The sequence below is a fragment of the Penicillium hispanicum genome (genome assembly GCF_028827665.1).
Source record: "Penicillium hispanicum strain IBT 35686 chromosome Unknown utg000001l_segment0_segment0, whole genome shotgun sequence".
In the NCBI taxonomy this organism is placed as follows: domain Eukaryota; kingdom Fungi; phylum Ascomycota; class Eurotiomycetes; order Eurotiales; family Aspergillaceae; genus Penicillium; species Penicillium hispanicum.
Genome location: NW_026623193.1, coordinates 699,510 through 716,393, shown reverse-complemented (window position 1 = coordinate 716,393; position 16,884 = coordinate 699,510). Strand labels below are relative to the sequence as shown.

Below are 16,884 nucleotides of genomic sequence, written 5' to 3'. Positions count from 1 at the left end.
GGAGCGGATGATGCTGTCACTCCAGGCGAACTCGGCTTCGGTTTGCCGCAGCATCGGGCGCTCCCGACTGGTCTTGGCGCGGGATTTTCCCGGCCGAAGCGGCAAAAAGGAGGATAGATGTAAGGGAAGTGCTGATTTCATTGGGAAATTCTTGTCGGGGACTAAGAATCAGGTATCGTGGGCTGCCGGCATGGATTGTTGCGGATGAACCAGGCCACATATGATACGATGCCAAGCCCCTCCAAAACCCCGAAACTGGGTTGTGATAAAGCCGATGATCTCTAACATTTTTGACGCCTGCAGTCCAGAAATCTATATAGTAGGATCACCCTAACGGTGGGTCGGACCATGCCGCAACGGGCATGCGGCGAGGTCTGGGGAAGAGGGGCGAGCTAGAACGATCTCTATTGAGTAGTGATCCTCGATATGCATTAGGCCTAACTCATGCGAATGGGCGCGAGCGATAAATCATTAAAGTCGTGGATAAGTGCATAGTTAAAAAGGGAGGGCTAGCCCCAAGGCAGAAACAAGACATCATGCTTTCCCAAAAACCACCGGCGACTCAGCCTAGACGATAATCTCTACCAGCCCAAGCTGCTGTTTGCATTGCTCAAGTGACCCGTTGCATTTCCGCGTACAGATGAAATTCATCTGCTACGCGCGTACCAAGGTAGCGCTGGAAACCATCGAGATCCGGCTCAGCAGTCATGATGAGCTGTTTGGACTGCGAGACGCTGCCAAGGTTGGAATTGAAGATACCGCCAGCAGATAACGGCAAGAAATCTTCGTAGACGAGGGGCTCGTAGCGCAGGATTCCTTCCCCCAAGAGCTCTTGGAGCGATAAGGTGTATTTCCCGAGCTTGGAGACAGCGATGCCATCTTGGGCCAAGTCCTCTCTCACCGAGGTTAGCTGATAGCAGAAATATGCCAGATTCGCATCATGCAGCTCTGCCAAACTGTCTGGAAATGACTTGAAATGGTCTTCCAGAAGCTGGTCATAGTCACTCCCCTTGCTGTCTCGCTCCGCGGCTTCTTTGTTGACCCGGTCTAAGGTCTGATCGTAGAGTTGGCGACCCTTCCGTGTCAGAGCGTATCCTCGTTGCTCAACTTCACCAAACCGAGCAGTGTGCGAGCCTTTGACGAAGGTGTCGGATACATTTCGAAAGTGTACCGTTTCTTCAAGTGCCTTGAAACTGGTCTGTCGCAGAAGTATCGGACAGCGCCGTTTCGGTGGACCCTCAATCCGTTCCTTGGCGGGCATTCCATGCTCCATCATCAATTGTTGAACCAAATCGATATCGATCGTCCGAGGAGTCAAATGGTTGATGTGCGAGCTTGGAAAAGAGACAATATCGGCGATGAGGGGATGTTCGGCTTTGAGAAGCATGTATTCGTCCAGCGTGACTGTCGCTTTTGAATGCCAGCGAAAGGTCTCCAGGCCGTTGGCGATGAATTCATTGCATTCCGAGGGAGTTAGAAGCCCGTTTGCCTCCACGGTGTCCAACAAGGCAAGAAGCTTGGGCGTGAAAATGTTCCGCTGCTTCAACGCTCTTTGCGCCAACTGTCGCGTCTTCTCCGTTAGTAATTCCATTCTCAGTACTGTGGTAAAGACACGGAATGGGTGTCGCGATAAGGCATCCTGTGTTTTGGGCCGAAAGGCAGTGGCGTGCATGGGGAAACCAGCAAGACTCAGATCGTAATAGCCCACTGGGAACATGCCCATGACAGAAAACATGCGGCGGATGGTAGCTAGCTCGTGTGCAGTTCCGAGTCGAATGGCACCGTGTCGCTCGACTCGATTTCGGGATGGAAGAATGTCATCTGGGTTGAAGACCGATGCAATCCCTAGGTTCTGACTGGCTTGGACTGCCTGGGCATCTGCTTCCCAAACAAGGTCGACGAGGTCACCGTATAAGGGTACTTCGCTCTTGTACATCTCAGACAGCGCATGGCAGAAGCGCGCACGTAGTGCATTTTGGTCCCACGAGTCGGCCATGACACAATGACACAGGAATATGATGAATGGGAACGGAAAGTTGGAGATGTTCTTGGTGCAACAAGAGTCGTGCAACCTGCTTATCTGGGTGCTTCTCTATACCTTTCACCCCAATCGCTATCGCTGGGCTTATCTGCTATCATCGATGGATTCCGAGCGCTGATACTGATCATGATACGTTATCAGAAGTAGCAGGAAGGCGATACTGTGAATGGATACAAGTCGATCCTGATATCTGGATAAGACGAGGCATGGCCATGTGCACTTCTATAATAATCTACTGTTCCGACGATGAGCACATAACGAACAATCGGCGAAAAGATAATATTGCTTTGAAGGCCACGTTGGAAGAACCAAGTGCGGCCTCCGCGTCCCCATCGATCAACGTTGAAGCGGCAAATTCTTGAGTCAATCATGATTCATACTAGGCAAATCGCTCTATGCCCCAGTCAAGCCTCTCTATAAACATCAAAAATAAGAGAAAAGAAGCGTTCGAGCCAAACCCCACCAGGTATTCCAAAGGCTGATTCCATCAAAGCGAATTGTTGCCTGCACAGTGCAGACTGGGGACACAAATACGATACATGCAATAAGAGCCAAATCATGCGCTTCATCCAACTTTGTAATTCCGAAAACGCCGCGCAAGGAAAGATGTTGTTCGTGAGGGTAAGACTGTCAGTGTCGAAAGATGGGAGGTGTATGGAGACAAGGAATAAGGACGGGAGGTATGAGGTAGGTAGACGACGAGCATTTAGAGAGGAGGCATGGAAGTATCGTTTTCTTCCATGTCACTGACAGACGTGGCGGGAGAAGCCAGACCTGAGATCACCGATGAGGAAGGACCATGCGTGCCTTCGTCACCCATTGCCTCTTCGTAAGATCCAGCTGTTGGGGCAGGGAGACGGGATGCAGGCGCCTTGGTCGAACAGGCCATCAGCTCGTCGATGCCCGGCTTGGTAGGGACGTGCTTGTCGAGAGCGGTGGCGTTATCCAGGCTCTCCAGGGCGAAGCCCATGAACTCGGCGTTCTTGTGGCTGACGCTTAGGGTCCAGCGGTACTCGCACAGTCGCATGCGGTAGAACTCGGCTTCCTCGTTGGTCGGGGCGCTGATGCGCAGCAGCATGCCAAAGGAACCGATCAGGGAGAAGTTCGTGCGAGCGGAGGCGGGCCAAAAGGACCGCAGGTGTGCGGGTCGCAGACGGTTGACGAAGTCCATGGCAGAAATGAGGCGGGTCTTGGCGGCGGAGCGGCAGATATGAGCGAGGTAGGAGTCTGTGCCGTCGTTGGCTAGGGAGCGGACGATGCATCGGTGGAGGGTGATTTCGGTGGCAAAGTATGCGAGGTGGAGAGCGCCGTTGCGGGCATGCTCATCGGTGATGGTCTCGACGAGCTGGCCGGTGGACGACTCCATCTTGAGAGATGGGGGCAACGAGGAGAACCATTCCTTCAGACGGATCTGGGCAGGCTTTGCCTTGTCCAGAATCATGCGGGTTTGTTGGTTCCCAGCAGCCTGGAAATCCTCGACCGCTTGGAGTGTATAGAATCGGTCTAGGATGTCGGACAGGATTGTGGTAAGGGCCACCATGTGGCAGAAAAGAAGAGGGCCATGTCCAACAGCGGCTTCGTCATGAGCCGAGTCCGTGCCAGACATGAAAGCATCCGAGAAGTCCTGCTCAACCAGATCCTTGACGGTCCAGTTGAAAGCAAAAATTTGCGAAGGTCGACCATGAACAAGCGAGGACCATTTGTCCTGCATGTACAATGCCCACGCCAGTCGCTTCCGCAAACCCTTCTCCCACGTCTTCATGCGCCAGTTCGAGCAGTCCTGGTGCAATCCAAGCTCGAAACCGGCCGTGACCAACTGCCCATTCAACGAGGCGGTGGCTAACGTCGACTTTTGCGTCAACAGCAGACCAGCCTGGATAGTTGAGATGCTGGGGAACGGGAGGGAATCAAGGAGCAGTTTCAACGCAGTGCTCTCTAACCGGGCAGCGTCCGGTCGCCGCGCCGTCTGCGAGGCGGCGCCGACGTCCACAAACTTTAACGTCAACACATATACCGCCGCCAACAGCAACGGGGAGAGTTGACGGCGCTCCCGATACGACTGACGAAAGGAATCCTCGATCAAAATGGGGAAGGAGGGGTGCACGTGCTCAAAGAACTTCTCGATCAGCGTGGAGCCATACGGAGCAACCAGGCTTTCGATGGCATCGAGTGACACGGCCTGCGAGTCGCCGACGGGGACGGTATTGATGACGCGCATGAAGGTGCAGTCGTCGGCACAGCGCCGGATGCGAGAGGCCGAGACGGTGCACTCGTCGTATTCGTCCAGCGGAAGGTATTCGAGCAGTGCCGGCTCCAACTCGGTGGTCATGCCAATGTGCTGAGTCGATTGGTTGAAGAAACCGGGGCGGATCATCGCGTGGCCCTGTTGCGGGCAAGGAGCTTCGCTCTCCGGAGCAGGATGGGAGTGCTGGCGAGTGGAAGGTCTGTCATGGCATGGAGTCAGTACATCTGTATGCTGATGGCATGGGGTGTCTTCACCACGCCACTTCGGGCTCTTCATGGTCATACCGTTTCACAGACTCCACATTCCGGGGTGAGTCGTCCAGCTTCCTTTTCTTGGTCGGAGCTTCTGGACCGGCAGAGAGGGTGAAGGTGCACTCCTGGCGGTGAAAGTCACACGAATAGCACTTGTTGACCAGGTCATTCATGGCGCAGCGGCTTTTTCTACGTAGACAGGCGTCGCAGCTGGCTCCATCCCTCCCTGGAACGCGGGGCACAGTTGAAGAGACCGAGACGGGAGATGGAGAGAGATTGGCCGTGGGTGTTGAGGCTGTTTGGGTCCGGCGGCGCAAGTGGTCCGGGGAAGGATGATGGGATGGGGTATAGGCCGAAGCAGCAGCCGGACCAGCCGCAGAAGAAGGCTGGATAGTAATGACTGTGGCCATTTGGCGCCGAGCGGGGAATTAGGGCCAGATAAAAAAAAAGGGTCGCGTGGTGGTAGATAGGGAATTGGAGCCCCGGCGGAGATAAAATAATAGATAGCCTGCGATTCGCGAATGCGTCACGTAAACGGAAGGTCTGGGGCCTCCGCGAGAACCACTCCGCACTCTGACTGGAGAATGCAATAGGCGGAGATCCGATTTGTGTTCCTTTGGGCTTCAGTGGATTGACTTCGGACTTGTGGACGACACCGCTACGGACGCGTTAGCCATTCAGTGCCTGTGCATTGCATGCCGGCGGCCAAGATAAGGAGAGGCAGGATGCGCACGATAGGTATATGCTTATCAAAGTCCACCCGTTATCTTCGGGCACAGGACGATCAGACTAGCTGCGTCCAGAAGGAAATCCAAAGAGAAAAAGACCAGGCCAGAGAGATATCGCCCCCGGCACCGGAGCAATGTATATCAAATGGTCGTATAGAGAGAGAGATGCAGATTCACGCGGAGCCCGCTAAAGACTGCAGCAGGATGAGATGACGGATTGTACGCTCCGTCATTCCTGGATCTCCGCGGATAGAGAGAAGGCGTTTAAAAGGAGATGTCCACGAGAAAAAGAAAGTAGAGCGCAGAACGGCTGGCAGAGAAGAGCACGGGAGGGAAATGTGATGACATCGAAGTATACTTTTTAGAGCGGATCCGTATGGCGGTTCCAGACGATCGCCTTTTCGCTCTCGTAACAGAATGTCGCCTCGATCCCAATTATGGCTTTGGAATTGTCAAGCCAGATAAGCTGCGCCGCGCTGATTGGGCGAACCGGCGAGCCTCCGTTGCATTACGTACAGTGAAATCCTCCGCGAGCAACAGTCCAACCGGTGACTCCTGGCGCGGGTGTCAGGATGCTTCCTTTTACGTGATCGAGACGGGGTTGGGCGTGGTCTGCTTCCCCGGAAAGAACAGCGCAGGACTATCCCGGCATAGTGGACGTCGATGAACTATACAGTACATCGGCCTCTGCACCAATCACCGCGCGGTGATAACACGCCAGGGCTGCAGCCAATGAGATGACCATCTCTCGTGTGGGGTTGGAGGCGAGCCCGGGAATTCCGCAATTGGATCGGTGGAATATTAAAATGAGTTTAAACTCAGTGACGCTTCGAGGGCCATAGATGGATGGATCTATATGAGGTGGATGTGGATCGCCCGGAGGCAATGCTGGCCCCGGCATGCACTCGCCTGCGACAACACTAATCTGGGTGGCGATGGGAGAACTCGGACAACACGGTCTCTGAAACTCTGGTCTGGTATATCGGTCTATGCGCGGATGGCAAACGGTATTAATGGACTGTCCTCCGCCTCCCCGGAAATCCAGAAGGGAACCAAAAAAAAGATGAACCCAAAACACGCCTTAAACTCCGGTGCTGCCTGATGCGAATGCGGTCCCTTGCGCGTGCGCGTGGTGCGGTCGTATTGCAACCAGTAGGACGGTCATCCGCGCTACTCAGTAAAGTTCCGCAACTTGGTCAACTCGTCGAGCAGCTCCTGCAGGTCGCCGTCGGAGATTTTGTTCTGGAGACTGGGAATGAGCGACTTGGCCTCCTCGGCATTGTCACAGCAGAGACTCCCTGCGAGTATCGGAATCATAAAGCGTCAGTACGGCGAATATCGGGGTGACCAACCCAGGCATCTGATTCGATCCCTCCCCCCCCCCCCCCCCCAGAGAAGAGGCCCAAAATGCACGACTCACCCAGTTGCGACCGCTCGAACATCTCCAGCTCGGTGTGCGAGTTCAGAAGCCGCTCCACCGCTTTGATATTCTCCTCGTCCTTGAACCGGGCAAACACATCCAGATAATCCAGGGTCTTGGTCAGGTTCCTGTATGGTGATTCCCCCACATTAGCCAGTCTAGTCTGGTCCGAGCTTCGGAGCCCGAGTCGATCAGGTTAAACGCACTCCGGCTGATCGTAGGCCTTTCCACCACGCTGTTTGTTCTCCAACACTTTGTGAATAACCAGCCGTGCTTCGGATAACGACAGGGTGTGGGTGTTCTGGTCGGCGCCGAGTTTGAGGGTCGACGCGGCTTCGAGCTCGCCCTGAGGCAGCGTACGCTTGCGGTGCGTAGGCGGGGGAAGCTGGACGCTCATATTGGGGTCGTCGATGGGATAGAGGAAACAGTTACAGATGTCGCACCAGCGAGGTCGAAAAACAATGGATGGCACCGGGAGATGCGCGTCGATACTGTCGGTCTTTCCAAGAAGCAAGTCGCGGCGTCGATAGAAACTCTGCAGGTTCAGTCCGGCAGAACGGGGCGGTGTGGACACCACATTCACCGCCCTGCGCTGTCTCAATCAGGAATGCCATCGCTTGACCTGCGCATGAGAACGAGGCTGGATTACAAGATCGCGAAAAACAGCGACATCATCATCGATGGAGCTGAGTAGATATAGATATCATACTGGGGGAGGAGGGTATCAAATGTGGATTCTGTCTATTAATTTGAACATCACCCAACGCCGCATATGCAACCGGATATACAACTGTTACTCCTTGCCAAAAGCGACCTCAGGCGGCAAGCGGAAACTAGCACAGAACATCTGCTTGTTCGGGCTGACCAGACGCACATTGTGGATGGCAAGCTCAATGGCTGCATTCCCGCTACCTCCAACTCGGTCCTCCGGGGTGATAGTGTACCCAATACGCTCTGATACCCGCTGGCAAATGTCAATGTGGTCATCCAGTTCATTCGCCGAATGACCTGAGAAACAGTAGACGTGGACCATAGGAAGAAGCTGGGAAGTGTTGGGTGTGAAGTGAGATTCCTCGCCAGCGTACAGACCACGGAATGCATCCACAAACTCAATGGCCGTGGCAGGGAGGTTCATAACGTAGTGGTCGACAACCGACGGACGTGTATATACTTCCGGCGGAGGCAGGTTTTGCGCTTGCTGCTCCTTCAGAGTATCATCGGCCTTACGCTTCCGCTCTTTCTTGGCCTTGGGCTTGATCGTTACACTCACGGGTTCGGATTTGAGAAGAGTCTTGGCCGCAAAGCGGATAAAGTCCCGGCCGTCCTGGTTGAAAGGCGTGACAAAGTCCTGGACACGATTGCGGGGAATCGCGTCTTGCATGACCTCGTAGCCGTGTGGATTCAAGTCGTTGGCCCAGACGAAGATCTTCTTCTTGCCCGCGGGCACGGCAAATGGACCAACACCTGCCATCACGTCGCAGACCATCTGGCCGGGCTGGAACTTCTCCACCAGCCGGCGGTGCTCGGTCTCCAGACGACTGTTCCAGTACACGCGTGCGTAGTCAAAGTGGAACTCACAGTCCTGTTCATGCTGGATGACATTGAGGTCATTGTCGCCTGCCAGTAGTTCGAAGGGGAAGGTGCGGAACTGGCTGTGCGAGCCCACATCCTCCGTCTTGTTGATGACAGTGCGAACAGTTGGGTTCTTGTCCTTGAGAATCTGCGCAATGAGATACTTATAAGGAAGAAATTTATCCCGGAGATTCAGGTGCGCTGTCCAGTCAGTGTATAGATCAAGGTTTGTCATGTCGGCAGAAACCTACAAACATGCCCCACTTGTGTGAATCCTTGAGGGATCTCCTGCGTTTCATTCTCCGGTAGAATGGCAGCCATGATATCAGCTAAAGAAAAGTTTAGTATTGCGAGTCGTGCGTATTGATCTAAGTGTATGGCTAACACCATACCATAACTCCAGTAATCATAGTCCAACTTCAAATCGTAGGGCCCGAGGGCAACGGAGCCGTTCGAGACGAGCTCGCTGATCGTTGGCGACCATGTCGTCTGATCTGTATAGCAACCCAAATCAATATCCTCATCGGCTCATTGAGCGAGAACCCATTCCTCCAGACACACCGTCATGTTTCAGACTCTCCCGCAGCAAGAATGCTTTGTGAGTCACCCCGTCCTGATCACTGATATCGCGAATTGCACTCAAACGTGGCAGAACAAGCATATCATGGCTCTTGATCAGCACTTGGCGTATTTTCGAGATCTCAGAGGCCTGGAAGACCCTGGCGGCGGATATGGGAATGGTTTTGCGGAAGAATGACCGGTCGAGGGTGCGCATTGCGCGATTGACAGGAGGGCGGAACATCTCAGGGATCTCTCGGGGCACCTGTGAGTGAGTGTCAATTTTTGACTCCATTGAAGTCTGAGCAGAGGCCTTGGGGCTCGAAAGTGTTGGGTGTGGTCGCATTGAGTCAATCGAAGCGCATTGGGCTTCGGGGATAATTTGTTTCCTTATCGGCCACGTGACGCTATCGGTATCGATCTATACAAACTACGGCAAGCAGACTAAGAATCTCTTCATCGACTTCGAGAATTGACGATATCAAAATGCATTAATTTTCAGTTGCTCTCTATTTACATACTTTGAACAGGGCAAGTAAACCGAGCAAAACTTAAGAGTGTGCTTTGATCAGACTGAAGTCGTTTCAAACATACACTGTTCACGCTGGAAGACGCAAATAATAGACAAAAAAAGGCCAAGTCACAAGAAGGTCATAATATCGTATCGTAATCAGCGAGGGAAAACTTTCAGAGCTGAGCATCCAGATGGGCTGGTACACAGGCCGGACAAAGTGGCCGATGGCCCAACACACTCAAATCCAGCCTCAATATCAGTGGTGATTGAATCAATCACTCGATGATGTTCTGATCCATCGCGCTCTGCACTTTTATCTTCTCTTTCAACTGCAAGATCTCCTGGTTCTTTTTCTTCAGCGTCTCTTTGAATGAATTAATCATGTTCTGATCCATCGTGCTTTGCGCCTTCAGGTTAACATTCCCCTCTTTCAATTGCAAGATCTCCTGGTCCTTTTTCTTCAATGCCTCTCGAAGAATATCCCGTCCCTGTCTGATGCCCTGCACCTTGGTGTTCTGGAGGTTTAGCAGCCCAACCAAATCATCCCGTGCACGGTTGGCCATGACAACATCATGCTTTTCAAGAAGGGCAAGGACATCGCTTGCCAGGTTCGAGGCATCAGGTTTTGCATCGACGTTGAGTACATTCCGGTATTTACTCGGTGTTGGTGTCATGCACACTTCGGCCGAGGACGGTGGGAATTGCGCTGACAGACTGGACATCGTGGACGAAGGAGTGGGTACCGTCGAGTCCCGGCTGCTCGAATAGTCATGTCCAAACTCCGTTAGCTTGCGCTTGCCGGGTGAAGACATTGTCGGGGTGCGGGCCGCTTTGGAAGGCGATTCCGGGTGGAAATTCGGCTGCGACATAAGAGGCTCAGTGGCCTGGCTGGATGACAGTGCTTCTGCAAGTTCTGCATTATCATCAGATTCGGTGTTCCATCCAAAGTCGTCTGTGTCCTCTGCCATCATGCGGGCCTTGGCGCTCTTCGGGGGAGATTTGAACTGGCGTGGCGGGATGTCGATGATCCTGCGTTCAGTCTGAGGCGTGAGAAGGCCAGTGCCTCCTCTAAATGGCTTGGATGGAGTACGAGGCTCTTCTTCTGATCGGGAATTTGCGAGCACCACTTCTTTTTCGCGGAGCTCAGCCTCTTCGGCCCAGAGAAAGAAGCCACAGCGCTTGATCTGGGGTTTCTGGCAAGTGTAAACTGCAGCGTGTCAACGTTATCCTAATATTGGCAAAAACGGGACCGTCATCACTTACACCATCGTCCATGGTTTGGCCCTTCTTTCCTCACCTGGAACTTGATCGCCGACGGCCGCTCCGGGCAGTTGCAGCACCAGGTGCCATCTCTGAACAGGCCCTTCTTCAAAGGAGCCGCTGTGCTCGGGGAGTTTGGAACCCTCTTCCGTGGAGATAACATTGCCTTGTTCTGCGAAGCTGAACAGTAGTGAAGGATCACTGCAACAGCACAGTTGCGTTCTACGTTCTTTGTCGCCATGGAAACTCTTATCTTATCAGCACCGGAAGGCGGTCAGAGCCCCGCATTGCACATCATCGTCGGCGTCCAGACGGGCAACCTTGGTTCAACCTCACTCAAAACGTGGTGCCTGGCATCGGACGATCAGTGGCAATTCTACCCAGTTGGACGCTGGATTCGAATGCCATCTCAATGTTGCGGCCCACCGGGGAAGCTCGAAGGACTCGCCTTGCCATTAAAGACACCTCTTCGGCACACATCTGCAGCGTCTATTCAATCGGCCAGGCCGAGAGGCTAGATCAAGTATTGATCCTGAAGATTTACTCGCCATGATATTGAGGAAAAGACTGTCTGAACCTCCGTCAATCATACCATCATCTACAACCCAATCTCAAATGATCTCAAACAACCATCCACCTTCAGAACCACCTCATGATCTTTACTAAAGCATCTCAATTCCTACATGATGGCTGAATCGTCGGATTCATACATGGCAGACTTACCTCACGAGCTGGTTCTCATGATCGCCAGGTCTCTGTCCTCCAACGCAGACTTGAACGCCTTTGCCCGCGTCAACCGCAAACACTACCAGCTTCTCAACGACGCTCTCTACAAGCGCGATGCCAAGTGCATCGACCCAATAGCCCTCATATGGGCTGCAATACACAACAGAAAGACCACTGCTCTGAAAGCCATCGGCGCTGGCACCGAGATTTCCACCGTCAGTGACGTTGACCCGCACATCAAAGGGTGCACGCCCCTGATGCTGGCTTGCTACCACGGCTCAGTCGATGTCCTGGAACTCCTGCTGGAAGACAACGAAGTTAATCCCAACAGTCGAGACCGAAAGTACATCCGCCCACCCATCACCTGGGCCGTCAAACAGGGCTATCGAAATGTGGTGCGCATGCTACTAAAAGACGAGCGTGTCAACGTCAATCTCACCGATAAACATGGAGACACCCCGCTACTGATGGCTGCCGGTCTCCAGAATGCCAATATGGTCGACTTGCTACTTGGATCTGGAAGGGTAGACCCACGCATCGCAAATGCGCGTGGGGAAACGCCCTTGTCGCGGATTTCTCGCGAACATGACGCCGATACCGATCTGTTGCTTGCTGCTCACGTGCGCTGCATTCTGAATGGCGATGCCACGATCGCTCATTGCCAGCACGTCTTCTACTACGCGTCTATCATGGGCCACCTCGATACGGTGGAATATATGGTGACCTACTTTGGCGATAGGCTCGATCCAAACGGCGGGACTAATGGATGGGGCAAGGGCGCATTTTCCGTCGCCGCTGAGAGGAATCGCATCGATGTCGTGCGGTGGCTGCTGCGATGGGAGAAGACCGATCCGAATCTTCGCGATACATGGCAGCACTGGTCACCACTGGTTGTAGCTATCATTGCCGGCCGACAGGAGATGGTGTCTGTACTGCTGGAGAGTGGCCGGGTTGACGTGGAGATAAAAGATGCGCAGGGCGCTACGCCGCTCGGTGTGGCGGCAGAGAGACAGCCTGATGCGACGATTATCAAGCGCCTGTTGGCTGCACCGAATCCAGCAAATCCTAATGCACAGGACAATAATGGACAGACGCCGCTGTTTACTGCGGCAACGGTGGGACATGTAGAATGCGTCAAGGCACTTTTGGAGGCTGATGGGATTCGCCCCGACATCGCCAACTCAGAGGGCCATACGCCACTCTGGGCCGCACAACTACATGGCCACAGTGTGATTGAAGATTTACTGAAGAATCACTGAGCGGATACGGGGAACCAGTAAGAAAGCATTGTTCGGAAGTCCCCGATTCTGGTTTTATCGAACGCATGTCTCAGCGAGAGGCCTGAAGCTATCTAATGTTTCTATAAACACAAGCTCAGAACCACAGAGCAAGAAGGGGGGACAAAAGGAGCATCTAAATGGTGATGTATGAGTTCATACCGAGTACAGAAATGTAATGCAAGTATTATGACCAAGACAGGGAACGCAGTATCACCCATGGATGCGTAGAAGAAGACGCAGTGCTTCAATCAGCGAGTACGTAGCGCAACATCACTACGAAAGGATCAGCGAGCTTGAGAATCTCATGAACCTCAGGTTTCACAGGTTCACCCGCAGTACGGCGGAGCTGATCTTGTTTCTTGATCCGACGGCGGCGTTCAGAAGCGATGGGGTCGTCGAGTTCATCCTCGTCGGTTCCCTCATCTGATGAGTCTGATGCCTCATCCGAGATGGTGAGATCTTCCAAATCAGCCTGGTGGAATGGTTAATATGTTCCGTTAACCTAAGAAAGGGTTGATCGATAGTACATACCTCGTCGAGACCAAAGTCTCCACTCCGGAAGGCGGCAGCACCGGGGATGGCTTCATTGGTTGTACCTTCAGCAGCCATCTTTTGTCGGGTCTTGTTCAAATGCCAGCGCTTTCGGTCTTCGTGCCACTTGATCAACGCATTGATCTCAGCCAGAGCAACATCCTTGTCAATCTGGCCGGCGCCAGCGGCGCCTTGGAATAAAGCATTCATGTCGAGCTTGCCACCTTGAGGACCTTTCCGTAGGAAATCCAGAATTTCCTCGATCCAGGACATCAAAGACTGGAAGAGACCGTTGTCATGAAGGTGCACCTCGTGGATAAATTTGTAGAAGTTGTCTTCGTGGCGAGCGCACAGGTCGATAAAGGCTTGAACGGTCTGGTTCGGGTCCGCGGAAGCATCCTGTCGCTGAGCACTCTCGATCACAGAAATGCCATCGTCGGCAAATTGAGCAAAGTCAGTGATGCTGCTATACACATTGGCAGATTTGTAGACCCGGACCAGCGGTTCGTAAAAGATGGTAAAGAGATCACGGAACAGTTGCAAGGTGACAGGCTCTTCAGCAATGCTAAGCATCATTGCCTTGTCGCGCTGTCGGGTATAAAGCTTGAGAAGTTGCTTCATGTTGGCAAACCATTGTGCGCCTTGCTGCATCTCCAGATCCACATTATCTACGGCATAGTTCCAAGCCACCCACCCATTGAAAACCTTGCCAATTTGCTCAGTGGTGAGTTCTGGGGACAGACTTTCCGAGCGCAGGACAGCCACAATGAGGTCAACATCTTCCGCCTCTGCTTCTTCCCGAAGCTCATTCTTGATTGCCTCGTCAGCATCGACGAAGTTCTTCAGTTTTTGAGAGAGGACAGGATCATCGATCTTGGCAACCAGCGGATTGATCGACTTTTGGAAGTCTTTGATGCTGTCGTTCAGGGTCAACGAGAAGATACGCTGCAGTAGTGACCGCGACCCAAACGGTTGGGCCAAGAACAGATCGAGGACTCCGGACATCACTGCAGCAGGGTTGGCGATGCGAATCACATTTTTCAATAATGTATAAGGAACAAGCCCATGAATCCTCTTCGCCTGCGCGAACAACTCTGGTGAGTTATCCTCGGCAAGGAACAAATGGTATACAGTAGCGGCAACCCTAGTATTGTCAGTCGAAGCGACAGCAGATCGTGCAGACGAGACGTACTCGATACGGAGCCATTCGGCGAATTTTTGATATTGCGGGCTGAGCTCTGCGATGGAGGGCTTCTCTCGGATCTCAGCAAAAAGCTTGGTTAATCCATCTGTCACAGACCTGGTTAATATGCCACTCCACAACCACAGAGTTTTGCGTCGACTTACTGCTCTCAACGATATCCCTTCGGAACTTCTCCATGTAAACATCCAACTCGGCAGCGCGTTGGCGTGCAATCTCATAGAAGCGTTTCTGCTCCTCAATCCGAATTGCGTCCATCTCCTTCCGCCTCTGCACATCTAGCATCTCCTCTTCATTCAAGGCCATAGGACGGGCTGTCAAGAACTCTTCCATCGACTTGGAATCAGCAATACGCTTATTCTGCAAGAGAGTACGTAGGAATGCACGTAAGGATACACGCTGCTCCTCGCGGTAGAGCACAGTTTCCCGAGAGACGTCAGTAGACGCGCGGGTGGACTTTGTTGATCGCATGGATCCTCGTGAAATCGACCGCTGATGGCCTCCGGGCGCTAATGTGCGACTAGTAGCCGGGGTTCCATCATCGGGAAGACTGGCATCTTGAGTCGAAATAGACGAGACGGATGAATTGTCATCATCGGCAGAACCGAACCAGCTGGAGGTGGTTGAAGTTTTGTTCTTCCGAGGAAGAGGTGGCAGATGCTTGCCTGGGAACTCTGTGCGCAGTCTCCGGTGCAGCTTGACAAACTCTCCATATCGCCTGCCGACATGGAACTCTTGCTTGTCGTTGCGACGAACTCGAATAATGAATTCCTATCCGGCATGACATCAGTACATACTCAGTCGGTCGATCCAGTAGGCTCAAAATAGCATGAAACTCACCGCATGAGGGTGGTAGCGAACGGTCCGCTTGACAGATGTCACTCGTACTGCTGCCACATTGACATCCCAGGTATTGATCGCATGGCCCTCGGGCATATTAACCAGTAGTCCCTTGTCATTGGCCCCACGCTCCACTACCTCCATCTCCGAAAACTGGATACGTTCCTCATATCCAGAAGCCGTGGGCACGCCAGAGACCATCATCAGCTCCACGAGCTTCTCACATTTCCGGGCCAGTTTCCGGCGTTTTGTTTCCTCCAGCCGATCTTCGGAAGAGGAGACATGCTTGTTGGCAAAGGACTCTAAAAACTACCGACGAAGAGTCAATATCCAATGATTTGCGTCATGATCTCACACGACAAACACGCACCACTTGTAATTTATCCTGCCAGAACTCCTTCTCCCGCGCCTGGTCGAGAAAGGGGAAGTTGCGAACGTGGTGAACGAAGATATAGCGTAGGATAGGTAACTCGGAGTCAACGGGGGCGACCTCCCCAAACTCCGATCTGAAGGGGGCGCCAAAGCGCTGGAGCGCAGTGGGGGAGTTCAGCTCGGAGATTTCGTCGCGGACTTGACGGGCGATGAGCTCGCGTTTGAGATCTGCGCACGTAGAAGCAGGCCCTGTCAGCAATCCGTGACCTCGATCACATATCCACAGCACATCCAACGATCTTACAGTGTTCCTGCTTGCCCGTCAAGATCTGCCCTGTCGGCGAGGTGGCCGATCGACCAGGCAGCTCTCCGCGCTCACCGCCGTTGGGGAATGCGGGATCGCCTGGCGACCGCGAATCCTGCATAGTGAAGCTCTGCGGGGTGGATGGGAAGACACACAGCTCCCACGGTTGGGAGAGGTCGGCTCGAAAGGTGCGAAGGGAAGCGGAATTCGTCTGCCTGGACTGAGCTGGTTGACGCCGAGATTCAATAGCCGCCGGCTACACAGCCCCGTCGTGGTGCTTCCCGAGCAAATCGCTTCGCGGATTCCAAATTCTTCTGAGAAATCTCCAGGGAGACCTGGGGCAATTGACGTGCGTGGACGGGGACGCTGAGGGTGAGGTTGGAGAAGAGGAAGCGGGGGGTGATGATGTCGTCACCCGCTGAAAGCGCCGGAGAATACATGTAGGGCTTGGTGGCCGGGGATGATGATCGGCACCAGAGGCTGCACGCCCGGGCGCTATTAATATGTACGTTTCGACTTCATCTACGACTCCCATCCTTCCATGATAGTATTCCTATTACTCTATCCCTGTGAGCCTATCTAGAAATAGCTAGCATGTTGCGTGAAGCCAAAATACGCTCCGTCGCAAACGATGGCCCCGACGATGACACCCCGACTACTGATCAGTTACGACGCCTGCCGAGCTGCCTAGGACCCAGAAGCTGAGAACCGGTTCCGCCAGAACAAAGACCACACTGTCCGTTAAATTGATGGATGGCTGCTCCTAATCCCCCGCGACGTGAAGGAGCTCTGACGCGGCCCTCGCCTCCACCGGGCATCGCTGATGGTTGTGATTGGTATTCGGGCAGATTTGGCATTAGGGCTGAATATCATGCTGCCTAGTACACCAAACGCTCGGCGTCTGGTAGAATGACTTGCGCTATCACATCACGCCGGCAATGAGAGGTGGGACATCTCCGTGGTGCAAATCGCATGAAGAATGAAACTCTGTAAATGGGAGAAAACGAAGAAGGGCTCGTAGACTTCCAAAGACAAAGAGTT

The 16,884-nt window shown here is 53.3% G+C and overlaps 7 protein-coding genes across 7 annotated transcripts; 1 reads left to right on the top strand and 6 right to left on the bottom strand.

The window, feature by feature from the left end:
• Positions 1–610: 610 nt before the first annotated feature.
• Positions 611–1,996, bottom strand: N7459_000274 (VOC family protein; the record flags this gene model as incomplete). The annotated part of the gene is made up of 1 exon (XM_056939459.1): positions 611–1,996. One exon carries the CDS (start codon positions 1,994–1,996, stop codon positions 611–613), a length of 1,386 nt encoding a protein of 461 aa, XP_056803739.1.
• A 751-nt stretch (positions 1,997–2,747) lies between these two features.
• On the bottom strand, positions 2,748–4,947 carry N7459_000273 (putative C6 transcription factor (OTam); the record flags this gene model as incomplete). Its single annotated transcript, XM_056939458.1, has 2 exons — positions 2,748–4,485; positions 4,571–4,947. The coding sequence occupies 2 exons, from the start codon at positions 4,945–4,947 to the stop codon at positions 2,748–2,750; spliced, it is 2,115 nt and encodes a 704-aa protein (XP_056803738.1).
• Positions 4,948–6,435: 1,488 nt separating this feature from the next.
• Positions 6,436–7,082, bottom strand: N7459_000272 (DNA-directed RNA polymerase II subunit RPB4; the record flags this gene model as incomplete). The annotated part of the gene is made up of 3 exons (XM_056939457.1): positions 6,436–6,563; positions 6,686–6,813; positions 6,892–7,082. The coding sequence occupies 3 exons, from the start codon at positions 7,080–7,082 to the stop codon at positions 6,436–6,438; spliced, it is 447 nt and encodes a 148-aa protein (XP_056803737.1).
• Positions 7,083–7,478: 396 nt separating this feature from the next.
• Positions 7,479–8,492, bottom strand: trm5 (tRNA (guanine) methyltransferase; the record flags this gene model as incomplete). The annotated part of the gene is made up of 1 exon (XM_056939456.1): positions 7,479–8,492. The coding sequence occupies one exon, from the start codon at positions 8,490–8,492 to the stop codon at positions 7,479–7,481; it is 1,014 nt and encodes a 337-aa protein (XP_056803736.1).
• Positions 8,493–9,604: 1,112 nt separating this feature from the next.
• Positions 9,605–10,752, bottom strand: N7459_000270 (uncharacterized protein; the record flags this gene model as incomplete). The annotated part of the gene is made up of 2 exons (XM_056939455.1): positions 9,605–10,536; positions 10,593–10,752. 2 exons carry the CDS (start codon positions 10,750–10,752, stop codon positions 9,605–9,607), a joined length of 1,092 nt encoding a protein of 363 aa, XP_056803735.1.
• Positions 10,753–11,275: 523 nt separating this feature from the next.
• On the top strand, positions 11,276–12,574 carry N7459_000269 (ankyrin repeat domain-containing protein; the record flags this gene model as incomplete). The annotated part of the gene is made up of 1 exon (XM_056939454.1): positions 11,276–12,574. One exon carries the CDS (start codon positions 11,276–11,278, stop codon positions 12,572–12,574), a length of 1,299 nt encoding a protein of 432 aa, XP_056803734.1.
• A 265-nt stretch (positions 12,575–12,839) lies between these two features.
• On the bottom strand, positions 12,840–15,964 carry N7459_000268 (PX domain-containing protein; the record flags this gene model as incomplete). The annotated part of the gene is made up of 6 exons (XM_056939453.1): positions 12,840–13,067; positions 13,127–14,415; positions 14,474–15,098; positions 15,168–15,476; positions 15,538–15,767; positions 15,844–15,964. The coding sequence occupies 6 exons, from the start codon at positions 15,962–15,964 to the stop codon at positions 12,840–12,842; spliced, it is 2,802 nt and encodes a 933-aa protein (XP_056803733.1).
• Positions 15,965–16,884: the final 920 nt, after the last annotated feature.